The following is a 26,830-nucleotide window of genomic DNA, read 5'->3' on the forward strand; positions in this document are numbered from 1 at the left end:
CCCCCTTTCCCCGCTCTTTCCCCCTTTCCCCGCTCTTTCCCCCTCCCCCGGTGGTGCCGGCAGCCGCGTCCCCGCCACCCCGGCTCTTGTCCCCCGTGGTCCCGCACCTCGGCCCCGCCGTTTCTCCCCCGCACGCGTGGATGAGGAGCTCCAGAGCCCAGGCGTGCCCGTGTCCCGTGCCAGCCCGGCCCGCACTGCAGGGCTCGGGTTCCCCCGGTTCCGAGCGGGGTCCCGGCCCCCGGTCACAGCCACGGCTGCAGGAGCCGCGCGGAGCCGGGAGCGGCACCCGAGGGGAGAACGGGACGGGGAAGAGCGGGCAGGAAAGAACGGCACCACCACCGCATTTTCAAATGTCACATTTAATGTTTTCACCACTGTACTCCAAATCTACATTTTACAAAGTGACCAGCAAGTGTGCCACATTAACTGACCAACCTCTGAGATTTTACCTTTCATACCAGTGTCTTCTGGGGCTCGATAATTAAACACGTTTCTCATTCAAGTGAATTGAAATGATTCAGTTGGTTTTATTCTCAGGAGCCTCATAAAAAACAAAGATATTGCACCATCTTTGTTCAGTTATTCAATGTTTGTCTCTTTCACAGCAAATAATTACTTCATTGAAGTTAAAACTTCCAAACATAACTTACTAATAGTCTCCAATTCCAGCTCAGATCACTCTTGTTGAAAATACTCTGCTAAATACAGATAACTTACAATAACTTTAACAGTTAATTGTCCATAACAAACACCATGGTTTCTCTCCAGACCAAGGCTCAAATTTTAAGACCACCTTTTAGTATTCCTTTGTACAGGTGAAAAACAGTCTTCAATTTTCTAGTCTTGTTTTAAATACAAAAGTTGGAAGGGACATTCAAGTTTCAAGTCTCCACACTAAACTTAAAAAAAAAAAAAAATCATGTGGAGGTAAACAAACCAAGTTGTATACTCCAGGAGGTAGAGGCCTTCAATTTGTGTTCATATATACATATGCACAGAATTCAGTGTTCCAACAGAAAAAGAATTAGCCAAAAAGTAATAAAAGTTATTTACTACTGTGACATTTCAAGACTTCCACAGCTCTGCCTAAAGACACAAACACAATTAACAGAATTCCCTATGTGCTTTTTTTTGTCCTTTTCTTTTTTTTTCTCTCAACTGTCCAGTGCAGGAAAAAGTTCTCACAAAATTTCACAGACCTAAAATGTGCAAGCTAGTTTCTCTCTATACAGCAATGATGTCAGGGATCTCTGAAATTAGCCCATAAATGGAATTATTTACACACATAGAAGATGCATGCTGGGGGGTTTTATGTAAGAAAGAGCAGAAAAACTTCTAATAAAAATAGATTAAATATATATATATATTTATACTGGGTAAGGAAACAGAAGTTTAGTCTCTCCTAGTCACAAACTCATTCTCTCTACTCACAACATTTGATTTTAGAACAGCACACATCACCATCACAGCTCTAGTGAGAAGCTATTTATAGGGTTGGGCATCAGGGGACGTGGCCACTTCCCACGGCCACTGCCACCCAAAGGGACTTCATGATTGGTCGCAGTCAAGTTTTCTGTATTCCTTAGTTCTAGAAAACCCAAAATCTTCAGGAATGGCTCAATATCAAAACGTATGTCTATCTGTTTGTACAATCTCACTTCAATAAAAAAAAAAAAGGAGAAAAAAAAAAGGAAAAACAAAAAGAAAAAAACCTCCCCGAATTTGGTTCAATTCTGTTTGTTCTGAGCTGAGCCATCACAGCTGCACTAGAATTCATAAAACACGTGCAACTCTGGGTAAAATATTTTCTTCTAAAAGCACAACCACTTTACAAGATTAAAAGTCTAGTACATTTCTAAGTATTATTCATATTGTACAAGTAGTGGTTGTTAATTTAAAACTTCATTAGTAAAATTACAGTACAAGCATGATTAACCTCCAGAATTGCAAATCCCAGGCTCCAGTGGAAAGCTACATTACATCTTCAGTAGTACAGGGCTCGGGTCACTCCCACACCAGCGGCGACGGCGGCATCTCGGAGGGCTGGGCGACCGTGGAGCTGCACAGACACAGACACAGCACTGCTCACTGCAGGGCCCAGGGCCACAGCTCCCTGCAGGGCCCAGGGCCACAGCTCCCTGCAGGGCCCAGGGCCACAGCTCCCTGCTCAGGGGGACCAAACAGGACCAAACCCCAAACCCAACCCGAGCCCAGGGACACCAAACCCCCCGGGACCAAACCCCAAACCCAACCTGAGCCCAACAACGGCCACCAGCACCCACAGCAAATACTCCTTTATCTGCACATTTTCACCCCTCAGTCCCTCCTTCCAGCACCTCCACCCTCCATGACCAAAACTCAACTTGCCAACCTTCCCAATTCCGGTTTCGGTCTGACTCCTGTTCTTTTGCACAAAAATGTTCTTGAAACTTTTGCACGTTTTACTTAAATTCTAGAAGAATTCATAAATACAGCTCACAAACGTTTTATCTATGGGGCCTTCCTATCGCAGGAATTGAAAACCTAAAACATTCTGGATGTGTGAATTCTGTACTACTAATAAATGGGAATTAATATCAGATGTGATTACATACAGTTACCTAATAAAGCTCTTAAAAGCAGCAGACTGAGGGTTGATGCAGAGAGGCACTCTGTTTCCTTTCTGCTGTTCCAAAATGAACTGATGAATTATTTCTGTACACAGGAGAAAAATACAGAACAACACAGCATTAACACTTCTGGCTTCAGTAAAATGCATTGTCAACTGGAAGAAAAGAGAACTTCCCTTATGAAGAGTGCATTTTAGGGAGGATAGAAGAGCTCCATCTTCCCTAAATCTGACTGCTCAGCTTCACCTCCAGGCTGCAGGACAGCTGTGGAGGTCATGCCTCACAGCCCCAAAAGGCCACACAGTGACTTCCCCTTCCCCCAGTGTGACCCTTCAGCAAAAGGATGAGGAACAGGGCACCAGGGATGGGCATTGCTGAGGTTTGAAACCCACAGACTTCTGCAGGTCAGCTCATGCTTGTGCCACTGCTTTATCTCAGAACGCTTAAAATTCCGTTCTTTTGGTGAAAAGAAATTATTTCCAGTGTCTACTATGGAAAAATACCGAAAGGAAACCAGCCCCAGGGTCACTGTGTGGATCCAGAGCACAAATCCCAACTCCATCCCAGCTCCATCCCACGTCCCCCCTGCTGCAGGGGGACAACTGCACCTGCAAGGTCAACTCCTGCTCACCTTTCACCTGCCGGACAGAACTGAGGTTCTTCTCAAAAGTGTCATCGAATTTGGGATTAGTGATGGGTTCAAAATCACTGGTATAAACTCTGCCAGTCGAAGTGGAGAAACAACACTTGCACATACAGGTGTGGTAGCGCAACCGGCCCTCGTCCAGGTAGGGGTGAGCTAAGGCATCCTTAGCAGATATCCTTTTGGACTGGGAGCAGCATGGGAGGGAAGAGAGCAGGCGTGAGGTCTGTTCAGAGCTCCTGGAACCACTCATCACTTAATCCTCAGGGCTTGACAAACCCGCAGTGGTGGGGAAGGAGCTGCCACTAGAGGGGAGCTGAGGCTCACAAACCAGCTGGGTGGCACCGACCTGCCTCAGCCACCACGGCAAACACTGAGCACACAGCTTTTAGGAACGTGCCTTCCAAAGGCTTTTTTCTCCAGATAACCTTACAATTATGACTCCTCCAATAAATCAAAACAAGCTGGGAAAGACAGCATTCTAACTGTTGAGGGAGTCAGAAAGGAATTATTATTTCTTTTAAAATGTGGAAGTTATGGTTTAACATTTCCATGGTTCTGCTCAGCAAAGCAATCTTAAGGTTTAAAAAAACACACTCCAAAGGCAGTGCTTCTAAATGCTTCATCAACCCCCAGCCTCCTCCTTTGCACTGCAGTCACTCTGTTTTACATTTGCAATTTGGGGGTTTCTGTGGGAATGAAATAATTAAGATTATAAATTCCAATATCATATTTTCTTGTGACAATTCTCTACAATGTCCCAAGAAACGAAATCCAAAATCCACAGCAGCAAATTTTTATTAGAAAAACAGATGCTCAGTGGAAAAACGATCCTGTTCTGTGATTGGGGATGCAGGAGGAATTTTTTGTGTGTTGCAAGACCAGGAACACCCCCGTGTCCCTAATTAGAACTGCATCAAAGTAGCTGATGTTCTGCTACCTACACCCAGCTCGGAAAAGAGCATGAGTCATGCACAGCCTCATCCTTCCCACTGCCAGAGCTTCCTTCCCAGGACCACTCGGTTTGAAACATGAAACCCCCATTCCAGGGGGAACTGATCAGCCAATTATACGATATTTTTTACTTTTTTCATGGACCAGAAGTACTGCAATGCCACGTAGAAGGAAACCAGCTAAAGCAGTCCTTGACTTCCAACACTCATTTGCACCAGACAACAAAAACTGTTCAAAGCAGAAGTATTAGAGGTGATTTTCAGTCCTACTTACTGGATCAAAGACCAACATCCTGCAAAGGAGATGAACTGCTTCATGTGTAGCTTGACTGGAGAGTGTATATAGGACAGGAAGGGATGGCTGTAGGGGGAATGGGAGGAAGAGAAGCACAGAGTGTCCTGTCAGATCCATCAGCAGGAGAACCCTGTTCCCGCACGCGCCATTCCACAGTCAGCAAGGACAAACTCCTTGTTAAAGGGGACAAGTAGTACCTAATGCTTTCCAGCATGACAATAAGCACCATTACAAAATCCAGCAACTGTAATAAAGATCCAACTGATCACTGTTCCCCTTAGTTCAGGTGTAATCCCTGGAAAAACCTGCTTTTCTTTATGTATTTTTCTCTACAGACACCACTCCCAGATGTAGCTGCTCCAGGGTTTGATTAACTCCACCATTTCCAGTAGTTCATTTTTTAATCTCAGTTCCTCCCAAATTATGGATTACTTTGCTTTTCCTTGCCCAGGCAATCCACAGCTGACTGACAGTGACAGAAGGACTGTACTGGATGTCAGGGTTGCGTAAATTTCCCAGTATAAATAAAAATTACACCTCCAGAGTGACATCAGTCGAAGTTAACCCTGACGTGCCACACAGAGCCCTGAGCACTTCCCAGCCTTGGTTTCCCAGGGCAGCCTATGGAATATAAAGCTGCAGTGTTTGGTAACTCTCCTCCTCTGGCTTGCTCTCTCCCACAGCAGAGGGATCACAACAGGGGGGTTTGGACCCCACAGGTTTTCCTTTGGGAAGGGGGTCAGCAGGGACAGGGACAGCTCACTCACCCTGGGGCTGCCAGGGACACGATTCACTTGAACTTTTAAATACCAAACTGACAAAGTCTAGGGAGTATGTAAATACCCATTTTGCTAGCACACAGTGGGGTAGGGGGGGTTGAACCAGAAACTTCTGGCATTAATCTATTTTTGCACAGAGCAGCAAAATGCCTCACCCCTCTCTCCCACTGCGCTCACCTACGGCGAGTAAAAATAGTCGGTGTGACAAAGCAATCGCCCGCTTCTAACTTGGGCTCCTCTCCCTGTTCGTCTAATTAGGAAACCAGCAACGTTTAACCACTTACAACCAGCAAAAGCTCCACTGCAGAATATCAAAAGCCAGGAATTTGCACTCAAACGTGAAGTGTGTTTCAAGTTGAAAACAAAAATACCAGTCATCCCCTGGATGCTCTATATGCCCTGTCCCCAAGGTGCAGTGAGCACACCAGCTCCCATGGCACTCCAGGGAGAATCAACATTGTTTTCCACAACACACATACAACTAACTCTTAGAGTGTATTTCTTACAACTTTGTGGCTACAGGACATTGAATCTGTAGTGGAAACTTCTTATGCCATTGCACCTCACTAGCTTTTTAGGATTTCCACCATCCTGTGGGTCATAAAACACTGCGTTTAAGAGTCAAACTCTTCTAGCACATGATAGCAGAAAAATAAACTTAACTTAAAACTGGCAGAGAAAATCTGAAGGAAATCCTCCTGTTATTAATGCTCAAATAAAAAATCCTGTCATGCAATTGAACAGCGACAACTTTATGTAGTGGATCCAAAGTGCCAGGGAGGCAGAACTCCCACATGTCAATAATAAAGCAGAATATACATGCAATGCTCATTTCTATGGTAACTACTATTGTAGTGAGCAGACGTGAGAAATTACTTCAACATGCAGAAAATAATGATGCAAACTTAACTACTGGAGCAAGTACAGGCCAATAATTTTGTTAATTTTGTTAGCAATCATAAAAATGACCCTACTGGAGAGCCACAGAGCCTTATCCCTGCACTAGAGATGCCTGCACAAGCATTTCTTTGTATCTGTTAACACTACATTGCATTTGCCCTTTTTATTGCCCAATCAGCACAATGACTCCATCCTGCCTTTTTCATTTGGTTTGGTGTCTTTTTCCAAGCTAACTTTTACTCCAGTTGTGTTGAATGCTGTATCTCAGCTTTCAGCCTCTTGTTGGGCCCTCCTGAGCAGCTCAGGTCTGAGCCCAGGTGTGCAGGGACCCTCCGGGCTTGGTGTGCTGGAGGTTCAGCCCTTGGCTCTGGGCAGTGGGTGAATTCCACCTCTAACACTCCTGATCCTGGCAGTGCAGCAGCCCTCCAGGGCTTTATGAATTATACTGTCAATTTTAATTTATGTCTCTTGCCAGTACTAACACTTAAATTTAACATCTTCATTCAAAGTAGGTATCAAAACACTGCTGCCTCAGAAAGGGAGACTTTCACCTGGGTCATCAAGTCCGACAATCCCCCGGGGCAGAAGCCAGAAATGCCCCTGACTAGTGAAAAGCCCCCTTGTCTCCACAGCAGGTGGAGTCAGCACAGATCAGCCCCTGTCCCCCGTGCTGAACCCAGCACCGACCCTGCACAGACAGCAACCATCCAGGCCGTGGGAATTCAGTCAGGCTGTGAAAGCCCAGCCTGGTGGGGCTGGGTGGCTGCAGCCAGCCCTGGCAGTACCTGTTTATGAGGACCCCTGAGTATGTGTGCCTTGGCGCCTTCACAAGCCGTCCTCATCGCCTCCAGCGACGGCGTGCCCAGCAGGTCTGTGATCAGATCCAGCTGCACAGAGCACACAGGACACAGCTCAGACACGGCCTTCTCTCCACTGGAGCAGCAGATTCCCCAGCTACCACGAATCAACATCCTGTCCCTGCTCCCTGGGAGCAAAGCCCGACCCCACCCCCGGCTGTCCTCTCCTGGCAGGAGTTGTGCAGAGCCACAAGGACCCCCTGAGCCTCCTTTTCTCCAGGCTGAGCCCCTTTCCAGCTCCCCCAGGAGTTCTCCAGCCCCTTCCCAGCTCCACTGCCTCCCCTGGACACGCTCCAGCCCCTCCCTGTCTCCCCTGAGGTGCAGCTCTGCCTCCAGGAGCAGGGGCAGCAGGAGGGCTGGCAGGGAGAGGTGAGGTGGATACCTGCTGGATGGGACTCTGTGCCTGGAACAATATCCTTCTCCCAAGCAACTCTGCAAAGATGCAGCCAACAGACCAGATGTCGATGGCATTGCTGTAGTGGCGGCTGCCCATCAGGATCTCCGGAGCACGGTAATACTGAGTGACAACTTCCTGAGTCATGTGCCGGGATTCGTCTAGCTCTTCCACCCTGGCCAATCCAAAATCACAAATCTAAATTGAGAAGGTAAATAAGAAAATTAAAACAACCAAAACACCTGCTGCGTTTCAAATAGGCAACCTTCTGGGAAGGAGGCAGGGGATCCCCAACCAGAATTAAATACATAGATAATCTGCTGTAACTGCTTAAGCCAGGGGAGAGGGGACAGGAGGAAATCACATTGCTTTGTTCCACAGCCATTTAAACTTCCTACAGTTCAATCTGAAATCACAGTACATTTTAAGTTGACATTACAATATTTATAATCTGGAAGATTAAAAAGATTTGCACTACAAAAAACCCAACCTCTGGAGTATTTCAACTCAAACAAACTTCATTTGCTCATGACATGTCTCAAAATATTAAAGATTCAGCTCTACTCATTTGGGCTTGGAGAATTGTTAAAAATGTCTCCAACCAGAAGGGTTAAGAAAAGTGACTAAACTTGCAAATTAGAATTCTCAGCAAATCCCTGCAAACAACACTGAACTTTTGTGTTTGGCACAGTTGTACAACACACCTCAGTCTCCAAAATTCCATATACCCAGGGTTAATGGAAGTGCCCTGGGCTTTTGGTGTCCTGAGGAGCACAGGGACACTGAGAACCCCCTGCCCCTCCCAGGCACAGGACATCCCACCCAAGCCAAACTCAGGAATTGTCTCTCTCTTGCTTTCAGAGATGTGGGGAGAGGCAGGGAGAAAAGGGGAAAGGCAGATGTTTGCTTCATTTCTACTTTTTAAAAAATCTGCAGGAATTTTTCCTTTTAGATAGACTTTCGGGGAAAGTGCTCACACTGAATATTTTTTGTTTAAAAATTAACAACACACACGAACATCTTTAATAAATGTAAGCAGCACCTTAAGGACACAGTTGCTGTTCACGAGTAGGTTCCCTGGTTTAATGTCTCGATGTAAAATGCCAGCAGAATGTAGATATTTCAGACCTGAAACATTAAAGAAAATTTAAATATTTTTTTTTATCTTTTAGAAGAAGTTTAAAGCTGACAACATTTTCCCAGAAGATCTGGCAACTCCTGATCAGCAAAGGCTTTGCCTGTGCCTCAGTTTTTAAATGAGTAACTCCCAGCCACTAGTGCACACCCAGTCACTTAATGACAGGGTAAAATTTGGAGTATATAAAATACACAGGAAAAGGAATTTAGCAGTGTTTTTATAAAAACCCCGCTCCCCCCAAAAATCCAACAAACAACAAATCAAAAGCAAAACATCATCTCTCTGATTATGGCATGGATACTCTGCTACTCCCCACACTGGAATTTTCAGATACCTCTCACTGCTCTGTTTTCCAGTAACAATTTTTGCCTTGAGGAGATATAATTACACATATTTACCCATCTGGTTCAGCCTAAGTGTCCTTTTTGTTCCTCGATTCTAAAAGCATGACTTTTCTTTCCCTGACACTGCTTTAAGGCAGCAGGGGTGCCATGCTCTTGTAGCTACAATAATTCATGCTTGGTATTTTTTCAAATATGAAATTAAAAGAAGTTTCTACAGGAAGCTTATTCAAGATGAGAATGTCTTGAGAATAAACATTTAAAAAGGAAAAAAAATGTTTCTACTACACAACTTTTGTTAAATTTAGAGGAAGAAAAATTACCTCTTAAAATCTGGTAAAGAAAAACTTTGACATGATCCGAGCTGAGAGGCTGAGGAGAGACGATAATCTTATGGAGGTCACTCTGCATCAACTCAGTGACAACATATCTGCAGTTCAGTGGTTCAGGAAAAGCACAACAGGCACAGAATCTCTTGAAACATTCACTAACCCCTACTTGAGCTCTTACAGGTCAGAACTATTGAGTGAAAGAGAAGAAAGCTGCCTCAGAGGTCAAACTCTTACAGGAATGAAAATAAAAAAGGGCTTGTGAAAGAAAACAGATTAGTCCATGAGAGTTTGCATGAAGGCAGTTGTACAAAGTTATGAGAGGCAAATTAGCAGTGAGACTGAGGGGAGGTGGCTCCCAGAGGGGCCCGTGGGAGCTCAGGGGGTTCAAAAGCACAGAAATACGGTGAAAGCTGCACTCTATAGGATGGAGACCATCCTGACAATGTCCTGGCTGTGGGACAACAATAACACACAGAGAAATCACTGCCATAAATACTGGGGGAACTACAGGCATTAATTAAAAACATCACTGCTTTAAAAGCTTAGTTCAGCAGTCACATTTGAAACACAAGTCTGCTATTATCACTTTTGTGGCTGAAGGATGTAAAACACATTTGCCCTGTGTTAACTGATACAGCCAGGTATTGAATGCTCATTTTCTTTCATCTCTACCCAGTCAATGCTCTGCTTTCATCTGTTGCTCTACAAACCTCCTCCAGCCAAATCCCTGTTGGCCAAAGGGTTCATCTGCCAACAGAACACCACACAAAAGCTCATTTTATAAATTAAATATCTCCAACTTTTCGAGGAAAAAAATATTAAAATTGCATTCATAAAGAATTCATAAAGAAAAAACCCAACCCTGCAGCACCTCAATTTGTAGTCCTCTAATTTTTCTTTTCCTTTAGCAAAGACCCTTTTAAATATTTATACCAGACTTTTAAAATTTGCGGTTTACCTTATACCTGCAACAGATCTTTACATTCAATTTAATGCAAAATACTTTTAAAAACCCAAAAGCATTACTCTGCACTTTATTACGATAAGATTTTTGTTTTGCTACGCCACAAATCCTCCTAAATCTCAATCCCGAGCATAATGTCTCCCAGATGTCTCAACTAGTTGCCATGCCAACTAAAGCAGCTTAAATTAAATGAGGGCCTGAAATGGCACCTGCACCACTGCAGGTCTGGGGCGCATTAAATCAAGCCCTTGACAGGCTCAGAGGTGCCATTAACCCCAGCAGCAGCAGCAGCAGCAGCAGCAGCAGCAGCCATCTGATTATTGTCTCTGGATAATTGAGCCAGGCCGGCGGCAGGGGCTCCGCTCTGACCCACGGGCTCTGCCCCTGCTGGGCACACCGAGCCAAAGGGACCCCAGCCCGGGATGCCAGCCCTGCTCACACGGGTAGCTGCCCTTTGCCTCGGGCAGGTACCCCTACCACCGTGGGGCGGCCGCTGGCGCCCAACACGCCGCTACCCGCACTGCTACCAGAGAGAAATTGCTCCTGACAGCAGTAATTAGTTAAGTAGCTGTATAAAATTAGATCTACAAATGTACCAATTTGCTTCAGAGTAATTATCAAAGCAAATGCGCGGCACAAAAGAACTCGGCTTGCTCTGCTGGCTGGGACCTGCTGAGCTGGTGAATTTCAGAAAGGGACAGATAAACGCTAGAAAGGGATGAAGTGCCCTGGGTGATGTGGCACGCTCATCGCGGCTGGGACGGTGCTGTCCTTGGTCTCTGCAGCCCTCAAACGCCAGTGCTGTGGCTCAGCAGTGACCCTGGCAGTCCCTGCCCAGCTGGTTTGGGCGCTGGCCCAGAGGAAAACCCTGTCCCAGGGCGAGCACGTGGGGCTGGTGCAGCAGGGCTGGCACTGCCCCTCACTGCCTGCAGCAGCCCCTCTCACCTTGCTCCTCTCCACCCTGCAGACACCAGGGATCCACCCCAGAACACAGCTTTTCACCTCTCTCTGAATTTACTGCACATCTTTGCTTTTACTGCTATTGAAACCTTTTCCAGACCCCACCCCTGAAAAGTGGTGACTTTTCAGCAGCTTCTGATATCCACTTTAATGGGCAAAGTTTTCAAAAAGTTACTACAGAAACTTTGGATGGTTCTTAAAGGAGAACATCTGTGAATCTGCAGTTGTTGAATTCAGTATTACAATCAACTGTGGAAGATTTTGTAATTGGAAAAAAGAGCTATCAATCATTCATTTTTGCACTAGGTGATATTGGCAAAAACATCAATACCCCTAAGATTCAAAATGGCCACAAAGATTTTCAATCGAAAATCTCATTATTAATTCAAATTATATCTTAATCTGAGTGTTTGCCAGGAATTTTCATCCTAAAACAAAAATCTCACTTGATAAAATTCCTTTATTCATCACTGGTTTCCTCAGAAATGTTTAATTTATCATTAAAATGTTAAGGTGGTTTTATAATTAGTTCTCTTTAAAAAAATACACTCTGCAATTCCTGCTGGTACCTACGAAACACTGAATAATTGAAATGAACTCTTCCAGCTCATTTGCAACACATCATTCACATCATTTTAGTCATTCTTTTATTACATTTCTTTCCCCAAAAAGGGCACTACAACTCTTTGGAAAGAACAAAGGAAATCACTCAGTACCAACTCCAGCCCTTTACACTTTTATCACCATTCAACATGTCCTACTGTAAAAAAGGAACACCCCTAGGATCTCTTTGGGAACTTTACCAGTGGGCCAAGAAAAGAAGTTTTGACATCTACACCCCCTAAACACGGAACATCTTTACCTGATCCTCTTCAAACCAATCTCAAGCAAGTTCTCCTTACACCACAGGAGGTAGAAACACATGCAATTAAAAATGGGTATGTAAGTCAAAACATTTACTAACTCATGCTTTTAATGAATTTAAGGGTCCTAAGTGCACTTACTGGAATTATTTCAAAAGAAAGGACAAAGAAGACTCCTTATAATCTTCTGCTGCCAATATGAGACTCAAGAAATTAACAAAAATATAAAAAAAGGCAACCCTATAGAACACAAATCAGAATGACCTAAAGTCAGTTAGCCATAAAGGAAACTAACATTTTGGTTTTATATTCAAAACTTGACAGTAGCTAAGCTCATAAAAATAAGCTTATCCCATTTAAATATTCTTGATTGTACAATTACACAGAAGGAGTAATCCTTAACCTAGATCTGATTTATAACTCATATGACTTGTTCTAAATGAGGGCATTGAACTAGTGCACACAACCAAAATCCAGTTTCTGAAGACTACTTATATGCTCTTCATGTGAAAGAAATATCAAAGCAGAATTTCAAAGCTTTACCTAAACTGATATGAAAAAGCCCCAGTACAGCACAGCAATATTTTCAATTAAATAATGTGTTTCTCCACCAGCAAGTTGTGCTGTACTTTGGTTAAAATTACCACATTGATTACACCTACTTTCTTCACCAATCAATCCAAGGTATTACAGAAATAGATCAAACCATACTTCAAAAGTTCAGGTTACCTAAAAATAATGACAATTTCCCACCCATTAACTGTAAAATGGGTCATACAAAAAAGCAGCTTAGACCCACCAGCACCAAAACCCAACCTGCCCAAGTCTAAGCACAGGAGTGGCAAAGACCTTCTCCTGCCATGAGAGCCAGAGCCCTCCATGCTCAGGGATTCACTTTTCAGTATTCCAGAAAGCAGAAATTCCCTCCTTGACTGGAAGACAGCCCAAGCCAAGCTAGAAAAGGAAAAAAACAAACCAAAACATGACCCTCGTGTGAAGTTTTTCCCTCAAATTCGCTGCTAGAACACAGTTCCCCACAGGCAGCTGGCACCTGTGCAGCATCAGTGACACAGAACGTGTGTGGGACACAGCTCTGGGCAGGACAGAGCTGAGCAAGGAGAGCCACAGCCCTGCCAGCCCACTGAAACCTCTCTGGTAGCTCAGGGCTTCAAAGCCTTTCTCTGAAACCACCACAAGGCCTTTTGAAGTACTAATAACTGAGAGGAGATTAATTACTGGATATAGTTAAATAAACTGTTCTGGGGAGCCCCCGTGAGCAGCAGCAGCAGCAGCAGCAGCAGCAGCAGCAGGGCCTGCTGGTCAGTCCCAGCTCCCTGCTCCCCCTGGCCCATGTGCAGCCAAAGCCCAGCTCAGTCCTGCCCCACCTCACAGGGCTGGATCACTCCTGGAAGTAAAACTGCCCACATGCAGGCTCGAGGCTTCTGTGGCTCCTTTCATAGATTACACCACACACTGGCAGCTTCTAAGCCAATGAAAATCACATCTACCTCAATTAAGATGTTCTATTTTTATATTTAGGATACATTTCTTCAAAATAGTCGATGTGTGGAGGCTGGAGGATGTCGAGGGCAGAGAGTACCTAGGAAACACCACACAAGGTCAAGGCCTATTCCAGAACAAATCCCTTTCAAAAAGACAGACTGCACATTTCTCACATGGCTTCATTTTATTCTGTCCCACAGACAGACCAATGTTCTGTCTCACCAGGTATGTAAATGTAATAACCCACCATGTCAGGTATTCAGTACATTCAATGTCTCTCTCTTTTCTAACTCAAGACATTTTTTCCAGCTGTTTGAGTAGTAGTTTGAAAGCACAAATTTATCTATCCAATAAAAAGTGGTTTCTTTACAATATATATGAACACAGAATCTTTGAAAGAAGTAATTCCAGCAAAGAAACGTAAAAGCAGAAGATATTACACTTTGTTCTGCCTTTAGTCTTTCAGAGTTTTGTGATTCACTGCTTCCACATGGGAATTGCAAACCCAGAGTTGTTCCCATTCTGAATAAGCAGCTTAGTGGTACAAAAAGCAAAAGGTAAAAAAGATAGAAAAAAGCAAAAATGTAGAAAAGCAGCAGCAGAGAATTCCCATCCTCTCACAGAGAAAGATACTCCTTGGTGTGGCCATTTGGATACTATCCTAGGAAGGTTCAGGACATTCGGGTAAAGCACCCAAACTTCAGATGCACTTCAAACTTGATGGGTTTTAACTTAAGCTGGCTGATTTTACCTACAGCAGGTTTGGGAGAGGACCAGCAAAGGGACAGCACCACGGAGTACAGAACAGCTCAGCAGGAACAGTGTCCAGCTGACACAGCTCTGGGCAGCCTGACCTTTACCTGAAGCCTGCAATAAGGCTGGGCAGAAGTGTACTGACTGTCCCTGTGCAAACACTTTGGAGGGGTAACCATGAGTATCCTTAGGTTCTTGACAGTTTCATTTTTGTAGTGTTTGCTACAGAAATATCTGAGTTTCTAGAAAACCTGATCACTGTAAAATCAGAGAGCTTTAAAGCATTTTAGATATACTGTAGCACAACACACTTCTGTGACAGAGAGCTCCATTTTACATTTAGGTTTCCTCAAAGATTTCAAGATTACTTTGAATGTACTTACATTGTCATGCTTAAAAAAACACAACATCTTCAACTCCCGGAAGACCCTTTTACAAGAGACCAAATTTTGGAAGACGTTGGGCATCTTTTTGAGTGCAACTCTCTTTCCATCTCGTGGATCTGTTACTGACCTACAGAATAAAAGATAAAGAACATCACATACTCCTGTTAGACAGTTTTTCATAAGAAGAAAAGAATATTTTAAAGTTTTTTATCGTTCTCAGCTCAGTGAGTCACAACAAAGTGAAGCCATTTCTAGGGAGAAGAGCACTAATGTGAGGGCACTGAGCAGTGTCCTGCAGAGCCTGTGTCACACACATGTGACCATTCTGTGGATGGAGCACACCCAGCCCAGCAGTGCCACACACTGAGCTCATGGTGACATCAACCTGCAGTGGATGTCGGGATAAACATCCCCTTCACCTCTCAAAAATACCTCATTAAAATCAGTTACCCAGATCAGATTTTATCAGGTCTATCACTCACTTCTTCCTCTCCAAAGAGGGTAAAAGATCTAAAAATCCTGTTCTGACAGAACTCTGGCAAGTGTAAGACTATTTATTGGTCTATCACCAAATCACATCTGGAGAAGCAACAGCACATGGTATCCAGGTTTCCACAAATGTAAAACAGGCATGATACTGGTCCTTCTCCCACACAACTCATGGAATGCAAGCATAGTAGCTCAGAAATTATAAGGTGCTTTGCACATGGCAAGTATTTTAATTTAAAATAATTGGATTCTGAAAATAGAATTTTATAATGAGAACCATAAAACTAGAGCAAGGAGATTATGGTGCCTCAATTCCCAATCCCAGTTTTTAAGGTGAGTTTCTCAAACGTCACTACAGAATAAAGTATATGCATATTTTTACTGGGATGACCAAAATAACTTCAATCTCAGTGCAGTGTTGAACCCACAGAAGAATCCACATCCAGCTATGCACCCTGATAACCACATTTGTCCTTAAAAAATTGCTGGCTTTTCTCCCTCATGTGACTCCTCTGCTGTGCCAGGCCTGGCGTGGCTGGTCTGCTCTTCCCAATGTCTCCATACAATAACCACTGGCTTGGCTGAACAGTCTTTTCCTGTCTCTCACAGAGGAAGGAGTTCAGCAGGGTTGCTGTGCCATTCCCATTTATGACCAGTTTCTTTTTTTTTTTTCAACAACCCACTTTTACAAACAAGTGATGGTCCCCTGCAGTATCCATCTGGAAAGCAATTCCTCTGCTCTCTCCTCCACAGCAGCAGCAATGCCAGCCTGCCCCTCACCTCCCTGTCTTGGGCTGGGAGCTCTGTACTACTCACCAGCAATTTCACTTCAAGGGGCAGCACAAAACCAACAATCCAAAGTTCTGAAGATCAGAACTGTCAGGCCTGCGTTCCAAAGAACAGAAACAAGAAAGGAAGAAAGGAAACAGCCTGTCTGAAAACCTGGTATTTACAGCATCCAAAAAAAGCCGCTGAAAATGTTGCTTTGTGTTTGTGTACAGTACCTACTTTGATACTAGTAAAGTAATTATTTATAGCAATATGCTATCAGGTCACATATCCCCAGTAGAAACTAGAAAAGCAGGAAAATCTCCTAGGAGCTAATTGAGAGAACAGCTAGAAAGGCAGCTTTACTTACTGCTGCTCTCAGAAGAACAGATTTGAATTCCCTGCCCTGCTTTGTGGGGACATTCCAGCACGGGTGAATCCCGCAGCAAAGGGCCCAGCAGGCAGGAGCCATCCATCACAAGGCACTACTGAAGCCTCAAAGGGTCCACTTACCAACCACCAACTGCAGCTGGGACAAAGAGATCACAGACCGAGATTCAAACCAAAAATAACTCGGCAAAAATTTATATATAGGTATGGGGCAAAAAATAAGTGATTGAATCTCGTGTCAAGGCAGATAGCTCAGCTCCAACCACGCCTTTGGGAGCGACACTGAGCAGCAACCCCGAGCTGAGCATCCAGCACTGAGCACTGCCAGGGCAGGCAGCCCAAACCCCCAGCCCTGCAGGGCCAGCACACAGCTGGGACAAAGGGCCAGGACCTTCTGGGGAGCAGATCACAGCCAGAGCAGGTGAGGAACAGCAGGAGACCAGCCCTGGGCCAGCACAGGATTGGGATGTGTCCCCTGAACTGCAGTGGGTGCAGCAGGGCCGCTCTCCTGCCATCAGAAACCCTTTTGTTCTGCTGATTATACATAATGTATGTATGTCTTGCTATATTTAAGAACTACATAAAAAGCTTTTAAAATAGTCTGACATAAAACACATAAAGAAAAAAGATACTTTACAAAACCTGCACCTTCTATTTACTTTGCAAGCTAATCACACCAGAAATAATACAATTTTAAAAAGTAATAGGACTACAGAAGAGATTAATGACACAATCCAGACCTCTAGTTAAAATGTTTTCAAAGACAATCCTTATCTCAAAGAATCCTTGCAGGCATTCAGCCGTTTCAATTACGCATTTTAAGCCTTTAGCAACTCTCTGCCATGTGGATGGCAAACTTTCAAGGTGGAGTCTATGCCAACAGTGACTTTTTCTCTCCCTGAATCCAGGTCAAGGCATACACATTGTTCTGTAGTTTCAACTGGTAGAAAAACAAGTTTGTGACTGCTCCGTGCAATTATTACACAGGAGCAAGATAATGAAAGAATGTTCTTGGGGTGGTGTGGGAAAGTGCTGGTGGAGTTTGTTCTATCACGGAAACAAACCTCCCTTCACATTTATAGAGAATATCTATAAATTTACATCAGGACTTACCAGAAGGGAGGGAATTTAATAGGATTACTCTGCAAGTTTTTCTTATTAGTCAGTGAACTTTTTTCCTCAGTTGCTTGACCCTTAATCACACAGGCTTTTCCAGCAAGCCTTACTCTGAGATATGTAAGTGGCCTGGTCCCACAAGCATTTCAGCTGCTCACCCAGGCATGTTTGATGTACCACTTTAAAACAAACAGCACAGCTCATACTCAAGGGCATGTGATCCCAATATGCCACTTTTTCAGCACACGGTATCGCAATCCATCACATCTTGGCGTATTTCAAAATATACTTGAGCATGGGATGATATTAAAAATCCCTTAGAAAAGCCCACAAACCCACCAGATTCCCAAGACTGAAGTGGAAGGGCAGGGAGAGACTGTGCACTTATCGAATCTCTTATCTGGGAAATGCTTGACTGAGTACATAAAATTTGCACACAGGCACAGGCCAAGAGACCAGCTCTGCACTCTGCAAAGTCACTGCCAGGCACTGAGCCCTACCAAAATGTGACAAAAACTGATCCACAACACCTAATGGACTGTTGGGTAGCAGAGGGGTAAGGAAAATAAGAACGTAAGTGTGAAATCCTTAAGAAAACAAACTAATTTATATATGTGGGTTTAGCAACAGAATTGTTACTGAAGGAAAAGAAATGCATCCACAGAGGCTGAGTTTTTACGCAAGGCAGCTGCTTTAGCAATTTACCCTTACAAAGATACAAACACCAGGGAGGCAGGACAGAGGTGATGTTCCAGGCTCTGCAGTGACCTTGCCTATGACAGCAGTGTTTTCTCCCATCACAGACTGCAGTCTGCGTCCCACACTGCTCCCGACCCGCACACAAAATGCCTTCTGAAGCTCTGGGACAATTCCTAATGGAAGCTAAATTATTCACAGGCTAAATGGCTCTGTCTAACTTTAGTAGCCTGAAAGTCAGTTTTGCAGCCCAAAGCTGCCAGTGAGGTGTTCCTGCCCTGGGCAGGGGCTGCTGCAGCTCGGGCTGGCCCCTAACAGCTGTGCTGGCACGGTGACACGGCCAGCAGGGAACAGCCCCCAGACAAAGGCAGGACAGACAGACGCTTGTTCAGGAACAATGGCAGCCCAGGCATATGTCAGAGAGGATCTCAGTCAGTCACACTGCCTCTGCCAAGTGAGCAAGGAGAGGGAGAGGTGGGATTAAGCTCTTTTTGAGAGCTCTTGGGTAACACATGAACTGTTTCTCTAGAGGTGCCTCACCCCAGCAGTGAATGCAGAGAGCCAGCAGAGCCTCCTCGTAGATAACCAGATTCCTGACCTGAGGACCCCAATTTTCTAATTTCATAAGAGTCTTTTCTCCCTGTGTGTGCAGCCAGGGGCCGTGCTGAGTGTCACAGCCCACTGTGCATCTTGTCCTGCCAGCAGGGTGACCTGGGCTCCCCTCCAGCAGTGGTGGGAGAGGGATCACCAGGAGCCAGGTTTTGTTTTGGTTGGATTTCTCACAACAAGAGAGTTCTAGCACACACACTCTTGCAATTAGCATGGCATTATAATGGGTTTTACCCTCTGGCTGTACATACATTGTCTGAAAGATGCAAAAGCTGATACAATCTCGTTTAAAGGAGATATTCATAGTCATTGCAGCTATAATTTTTAAAAGAAAAGCCACCCACAGATTCATTAGGAAAAGGAGGAAAATATTAGAGCAGAGCAGTGCTCAGTCCACTTTACTGCCATGACCTGAGCTCTCTGGAAGGCTGCTCTGAACTCACAGCACGAGGTCTGTCCCACGAAGGAGCAATAAAACTGGAAATCAGGAGCCCTGAGAGGCACAGCAGCAGGGAGGCTGAGGGAGGAGCACAGGGAAGCACAGGGAATCCCAGGATGACTCCAGGGAGGGAGGAACAGCACTGACCAGAGGAGGATCCTGCACCACCCACCAGCCAGAGACACAGCTCAGAGAGGAATCACACCATTCCCTGTTCAATCACAATCACACCGTTCCCTGTTCAATCACAATCACACCGTTCCCTGTTCAATCACACCGTTCCCTGTTCAATCACACCGTTCCCTGTTCAATCACACCATTCCCTGTTCAATCACAATCACACCATTCCCTATTCAATCACACCATTCCCTATTCAATCACACCATTCCCTGTTCAATCACACCATTCCCTGTTCAATCACACCATTCCCTGTTCAATCACACCATTCCCTGTTCAATCACACCATTCCCTGGTCCATCACACCATTCCCTGCTCAATCACACCATTCCCTGCTCAATCACACCATTCCCTGCTCAATCACACCGTTCCCTGTTCAATCACAATCACACCGTTCCCTGTTCAATCACACCGTTCCCTGTTCAATCACAATCACACCGTTCCCTGCTCAATCACACCGTTCCCTGTTCAATCACACCATTCCCTGTTCAATCACACCGTTCCCTGTTCAATCACACCATTCCCTATTCAATCACACCATTCCCTGTTCAATCACACCATTCCCTGTTCAATCACACCATTCCCTGTTCAATCACACCATTCCCTGGTCCATCACACCATTCCCTGGTCCATCACACCATTCCCTGTTCAATCACAATCACACCATTCCCTATTCAATCACACCATTCCCTGCTCAATCACACCGTTCCCTGTTCAATCACACCATTCCCTGTTCAATCACACCGTTCCCTGTTCAATCACACCATTCCCTGTTCAATCACACCATTCCCTGTTCAATCACACCGTTCCCTATTCAATCACAATCACACCATTCCCTGTTCAATCACACCATTCCCTGTTCAATCACACCATTCCCTGTTCAATCACACCGTTCCCTATTCAATCACACCATTCCCTGCTCAATCACACCATTCCCTGTTCAATCACACCATTCCCTGTTCAAGCACACCGTTCCCTGTTCAATCACACCATTCCCTGTTCAATCACACCATTCCCTGTTCAATCACACACCAGTTCCCTGTTCAATCACACCATTCCCTGTTCAATCACATCACACCACCGTTCCCTGCTCAATCACACCATTCCCTATTCAATCACACCATTCCCTGTCAATCACACCATTCCCTGTTCAATCACACCATTCCCTATTCAATCACACCATTCCCTGCTCAATCACACCGTTCCCTGTTCAATCACACCGTTCCCTGTTCAATCACAATCACACCATTCCCTGTTCAATCACACCGTTCCCTGTTCAATCACACCATTCCCTGTTCAATCACACCTGTGAGCTATGTTAAATACCTGCTCACCCCAATGAACTCAGCAGGGCCCGTGAGACTCAAACACTGACACGTGTGGCCACCTATTCACATCAACAGTTTGGGGACTTAAAAAATATTCCAAAACTTGCAGTAAATCATTGCCTACAAGAGGCCCCAGTAGCTGCACCACAGAAGAGTTTGAAACACTGAGGCAAAGTTGTTAGCGACAGCAGAATTTTTAGCACACAAGCACAGAAAAATAAGGTTTCATTGTTAAAAGACATTATCAAAAAGAACAGCTGTTATTTTTCGAGCTATTTAAGCACTGGATGTGCTGTTGATTTTCAGGTCACTATTGCTCTGTAGCAGCCTCCAGCTGGCAATACTTCAAAGATCCTAAAATGAAATATTTACAGTGGGTAAAAAAAAAAAAAATCTTTGAGAGATATGATATGAAAGCAAACTGCAAAAAGATAGCTAAGGAGATACTACTGAGCAAAACTTGGATTTCATTTGGATTTCACTTTGAGGCAGAGAAGCCAAGTCACACAGTTCCCTGTTTCCCCCATCCCTGGGGATCAGCTGCAGCAGTCTGAGTGCTCACTGACACACCTGACAGCCTGACAAGAAGCCATGGACAGGCTGATAGGGACTGACAAAAGCTGGGTGAAGGTGTTCACAGACAAAAGTAAAAACTTCTTACACTTTTAGACATCTGGGACCTAAAAAAATATACTCCACCTGCTAAATATTTTCTTAGTATTTTGGCAAGTAAAGTAGGTTTTGCATGCAGGAATCTGCATGTGGACAACAATTTGTGTTTGTTGGAAAGGCACTTAACAGAAAATAAGTTACTTAAGGAGATAAAACAAAAAGACAATTTAATTAACTGACTACCAATATGCATTCTCAGCATTTCATTAAGTTTTCTCAACATTCTCCATGGAATACTGTAAAGTAATCAAAAAATACCCAAAGGCACTTCAAGGAAACCTGTAAGTTACTCCAAATAGGCAAGTCTTTCTAACACATATCCTCAGGAGCTGGTCTTTTCAGTGGTATGGGATCTGTTCAGGGAAAGAACTGACTGAATGCAAGCTAGCAGATTTCATGTAGAACTTTCACATAAGCCTGAAGAAAATACCCAGATTTCATTTCCACTTCCAGGTATTTTACAGGAAAGGGTTAAGCGACTTCAAAGGTGTGCTTCACTTCCTCCTGCTAAATGCAGACCTCTCCAGAGCTCCTTTTCCAACCACCATGTCCTAAAAAAGCCTTTTAACGTTGGTTCTAATCACACCCTCCAGCATGTGTGCCATTACCACTTATTCTTTACAAATCAGAGCTAAAAGCAAAACTGATTACTGCAAGAAATCTGTCTCCTTGAACAAAAAGTGATTCAGAGTATCTTATTTAAAAGAAAGGAGTGAAAATTAAAGGGATAATGTTATAGCTAATATCTTTAAAAATGTTTAATTTGTCTTCCTTCATGGAAGCTTAAAACTGAAACTGCTTTCCAAATCAAATTTATTTCCCCATTTATACAAAATTTTCTGACTCTGCTTCAGACCATTTTATTCACTTCTCAACTGCCTATATGAACCACAGCTACAATAAATTACTACACTACGCACAACGTTTATTGGGATACATTTTAAATTTCATTTTAATTTTTTTTTCAGCCAATGGCATAGCTCTGGATGTGATGTTCACAAATAAATAATACGCCCAATAAACACATAAACCTCCATGCATTTTTACAGTTCTTTCTTCTTTATTTTTAAAGTTTATACCACTATAATATGCACATTCCTGCCCCAATTCACTGACCTCTATTCCCATTCCCACCAGCCAACCAAGAAAAACCCAGATGAGAAACCCTCCTCTCCAGGTCCAACAAGCCTGCAGGCCTTGGCACAGTTCCTGGAGTATTTCTGCACCTCCAGAGCAAAGTAGGTTAATAAGGTCTCTGGCCATATCCCCGACTGCCGCCTCGCTGCCTGCAGGAAGCACCCAGCACCTCTGCTTCCCCAGCAGCTCCCCATCCTCCCACCACAACACCACTGGCACCTGGGGAGCACTGGCAGCTCCCCATCCTCCCACCACAACACCACTGGCACCTGGGGAGCACTGGCAGCTCCCCATCCTCTCACCACAACACCACTGGCACCTGGGGAGCACTGGCAGCTCTCCATCCTCCCACCACAACACCACTGGCACCTGGGGAGCACTGGCAGCTCCCCATCCTCCCACCACAACACCACTGGCACCTGGGGAGCACTGGCAGCTCCCCATCCTCCCACCACAACACCACTGGCACCTGGGGAGCACTGGCAGCTCCCCATCCTCCCACCACAACACCACTGGCACCTGGGGAGCACTGGCAGCTCCCCATCCTCCCACCACAACACCACTGGCACCTGGGGAGCACTGGCAGCTCCCCATCCTCCCACCACAAACCAGCAGGAAACGGTGCCTGAGCTGCCCTCTGCACAGCAATCCCTGTGAGCTCACCACCTCATCCCAATCAACACCCCAACACTCCCTCTTCCAGGGCACACCTGTCCTGCTTCAGCCAGTCCTTTCTTCACCACCATCATGTTTCCTGACATAGGAGAAAATCAGAAGAGGATTCAAACCAAAGTCTACAACAAATATTAGAAACTCAGTACTTCAAAGTAATTACACTGCAGTGTTCCCTGCTTCCACCAGGGAGATAGTTGTATCTGTTGGTTAAGGAGTAAGCCTCAGGACTGTGATGTACTTATATACAAATAAATAGGTATATATGTATGAGGCTGAGGGCATCTTTTAATTTTATGAATTACTGCTATTTATATTCATCTCCCCAAATTCTGTAGTGATGATAAATACATGAACATTCATCAAGATTTTTAGCTGGAAGAGCCAAATCTTATTTACTGATCTTTCAAGTTTCAACTTACTCCACCCATTGCTTATTCAAAGGAATTCTGTATTCTACAATAGTACAGAACACAGAACTGAAACCCAGAATGCTTCATAGTTGACAATTTCTCTTTTATTCTCTTTACCAGAAATTATTTTAGATAACAGTGTTTTATTTGTCTTGCACAGGCATGGATGTTAGAATCACCAAACTTTAAAATATTACTTAAAACACACACTAAGCCTGTAAGATGCTGTAATTCCCAAGCCCAGCACATCACAATGGCCAAAGTAAACACTAAGCAGAGACATCTCAATTGCTGTGCTGCTGAGCAAACCAAAGAGCTGAGAGCCAAAGGAGCAGCACACCTGACAGGAGCTGTGCAGCTTTTCCCAGCCCAGGATCATCCTTTGGGCTGTCTGACAGTGGTGGTGAAGGCCCAGCCACATCCATGCCTGTGTCCTTGTGGCTGTGCACAGGGCATTTCACATCAGCTCTCCTAAGGCTTCCTCTGCACATTTTACTCACGTAAATTATTGCAAACTGCTGCCATTTTTTTCTCTGTAAAGATTTCTATGTGCTCAGCCCTGCCCAGTCATTCCTTCTCTGAATTACTGCAGGAACAGAAGGGACATGTCAAAACACAAGTGTGAAATAAATAAATTCATAACCTCTACCGTCCAAAAGTCTAGAACATGTCTCAGATGGGATATTTTTGGAACATGAAAGAAGTGCTTTATATTTTATTACATGTTAACGAAGATTTAAGAAAGACCCATAGCCTTGCAAAAAAGAAGGAAAAAAAAAAAAGTAAAAATCAGTCTTCTATTTATTGCCAGGGTATTTAAAGACACATCAGTCTCCCATTACCATGGGCCAGTGAAGTGAATGATCCTCTGTCACATACCATCAAGTCTCACGGTGCTGTAAAAATTCCACCTATTTCCTTGACAGTCTCAATTACACTGGAGCCATAACCACTCCTTTTCAATAGATTCAAAAGGCAATTTCAGAAATCCGGAGACATTGGAGTGACACACTAAAGTGGAGAGGTGAACAGCACCTTTGAGTGAACAGCCTGCTGAGAGTGGGACGAGCCTGCTCAAAATTCTTCCCTGTCTGCAGCAGCAGAACATGCAGCTGATGAATTTCTGTGAGAGGTCGCTTGGCTACTGTTCAAATGTCTGAAATACTGTAAAATTTGCAAAATCTAAATTTTCAGGTAAGCCAGCCAATTCTGTTCATGTCTTGGTGCCAGGGCCAGGTGACCTGTACCAGGTGCTGGAGGCAGCACAGCTCCAGTGATCCTCAGCCTTTTCCCCCCTCTAAAACTCACCCACAAAATGTCATCTCACAGAACTGTTTAAAATATTACACGATCTTCAAGGAAAGTGTGTCTCTCCCTCTTCCCACTAGAAGAAAACCAGCCTGAATTGTTATAAACCAAATAAACTGACGTGCTACAATGCAGTTGGTTTGGTTTCACATCTCCATCCACAGAAACACCAAGGTCTGACCTGCAGGACTCCCTTTTGACCTCCTCCTTTCACAGCTGTATTTAGCTTCCAGTGATCTCCATGAACTGACAGGAAAATCCTAATTTATGTTTCTCTATTCTGAGTCTGTCAAAAACCTTGTGATAACAGATGGAATCACTACCATGCGTGCAATTCCAGGGGAATGAAATTAATGACTCTAAAATACTTCAAACTAAAAATTTAAACAATAATTCAGGATGAAATAAAATTATTACAGAAGAATTCCCTTTACTGGGTCATTTGGTATGTGACAAAATCTCCTTGGGAACAACTGTGGGAGTGATGATATATACATTTAATATTCAAATTACCAAACACCTGTCAGTTCTCAATGTTTTAGATGAAGTTTCACATGAGTAAACAGTAGCTTAAAAATGATAAGGTGACATGCCCAAGACAGAGATCAGAAAAAAAGCCACAAGTAGGTCAAAGCTGGTCCTGATTCTGTCAACATTCACCTACTTTTCCTCAACTGCTTCAGAAAACAATAAGCAACCCAAACCTAAAGAACATCCATGCTTTGTTTCTTCAGCAGGGGCAGAAGGGAATCTCAGCTCAGCTTACAGGCTGAGGATGGGTGAGGATGTGAATGCCCTGCTGGCAAAAGCACGGTGCAAGTCCTTGATCCTGACTTTTCAAGTGCAATCAATGAGCAAATATGCTCAGAAAAGCACTCTGATACCTTGAGGTATCTATGATAATTGAAAAACCAAATCAAATGTACTTTCCACTTCATAATTAAAATCTGCTTTTAGTTAAGCTCTTAGGTAGAACTCTTACTGTCTTCAATTAAATTAAGTGATCCATGTTAAAACAGATTTTTTAAAACACATTTTTGCCTCTCAGAGTGGCTGTAGGACATTCTCTTTTAGAACAGTGGTGCACAAAGACTGGCAGAGTGCAGGATCTGGGCTGGTCTTGCTTTAGTCACTGACACAGGATTTCCCAGCACACACAGACACTCCCCTCTCCACACACAGTCCGGATCTACAAGGAAAAGATAAAATTCTTTCTCTGCCAAATCATAAATGGCAACTTTCAATGGTTTTTAGATTAAAACCTGAAGAGGGTTCTAGCAGGTTTTAATTTGACATTATTTTGTTCCAGCTCATCATGTGAATATTCACTGCGAAGCAGCACTGGACAGAGCACTAACCACGCAAGCCACTGTCCCTTTAAATTAACAGCAATTATTATGTGGGAGCTTCTGCCCCCAGCAATTTGAATTTAGACATAAGAATAAAGTAGATGCTAATCATTACTCACTGCCATTTCACTTTAAAAGCTGGGTTTTATTTTTATACTAGCCTTAGTTGGTAGTTGGTTGTTTTTTGTTCATTTCCATATGCTGAACCACAGGAAAACAAAAAGCACTAAACCCCACTGGTCTTTACCTGTACATCGTGTTAACAACAGCGACTCTGAGAACAATGACTTAGAAGACACATGCCCTTGTCAAAACTACTGGCAGATCTCCATTTCTGGGTCCATTCCTGCCTGTCCTTGTGACTGAGATACAAGCTGTGACTCGAGAAATGCGAATTGATTGGGAGACTCCCCACTTCTGCTCAAAAACAGAAATAGTATCTCAATTCCTCTAGCGTTGTTTTGACTGCCTTTATTCTGTTTTTTCAAAGAGCTGAGAGCAGGTCTGAGCTGCCCCCCTGGTGCTGGGCACCCCGGCACACAGCCCACGGGTGACCTTGGGCAGTGCTCTGTGCAGGTTCACGTGAGGAACACACAG

General features: G+C 44.2%; 1 protein-coding gene across 3 annotated transcripts in view; it reads right to left on the reverse strand.

The window, feature by feature from the left end:
- Positions 1-339: 339 nt before the first annotated feature.
- NLK (nemo like kinase) overlaps positions 340-26,830 on the reverse strand; it is a 36,758-nt gene continuing 10,267 nt past the window's right edge. For all 3 annotated transcript variants that reach the window (XM_050981865.1, XM_050981866.1, XM_050981864.1), the window contains 10 exons: positions 14,668-14,797; positions 13,573-13,628; positions 9,233-9,339; positions 8,473-8,558; positions 7,419-7,628; positions 6,965-7,066; positions 4,480-4,566; positions 3,241-3,439; positions 2,601-2,694; positions 340-2,059 (listed from right to left, as the gene is read on the reverse strand). In XM_050981865.1, coding sequence (XP_050837822.1) covers positions 2,005-2,059; positions 2,601-2,694; positions 3,241-3,439; positions 4,480-4,566; positions 6,965-7,066; positions 7,419-7,628; positions 8,473-8,558; positions 9,233-9,339; positions 13,573-13,628; positions 14,668-14,797 — 1,126 coding nt within the window. In that variant the 3' untranslated portion in view covers positions 340-2,004. The remainder of the gene's footprint in view (positions 2,060-2,600; positions 2,695-3,240; positions 3,440-4,479; positions 4,567-6,964; positions 7,067-7,418; positions 7,629-8,472; positions 8,559-9,232; positions 9,340-13,572; positions 13,629-14,667; positions 14,798-26,830) is intronic.

Source organism: Serinus canaria, chromosome 19 (assembly GCF_022539315.1).
Source record: "Serinus canaria isolate serCan28SL12 chromosome 19, serCan2020, whole genome shotgun sequence".
In the NCBI taxonomy this organism is placed as follows: domain Eukaryota; kingdom Metazoa; phylum Chordata; class Aves; order Passeriformes; family Fringillidae; genus Serinus; species Serinus canaria.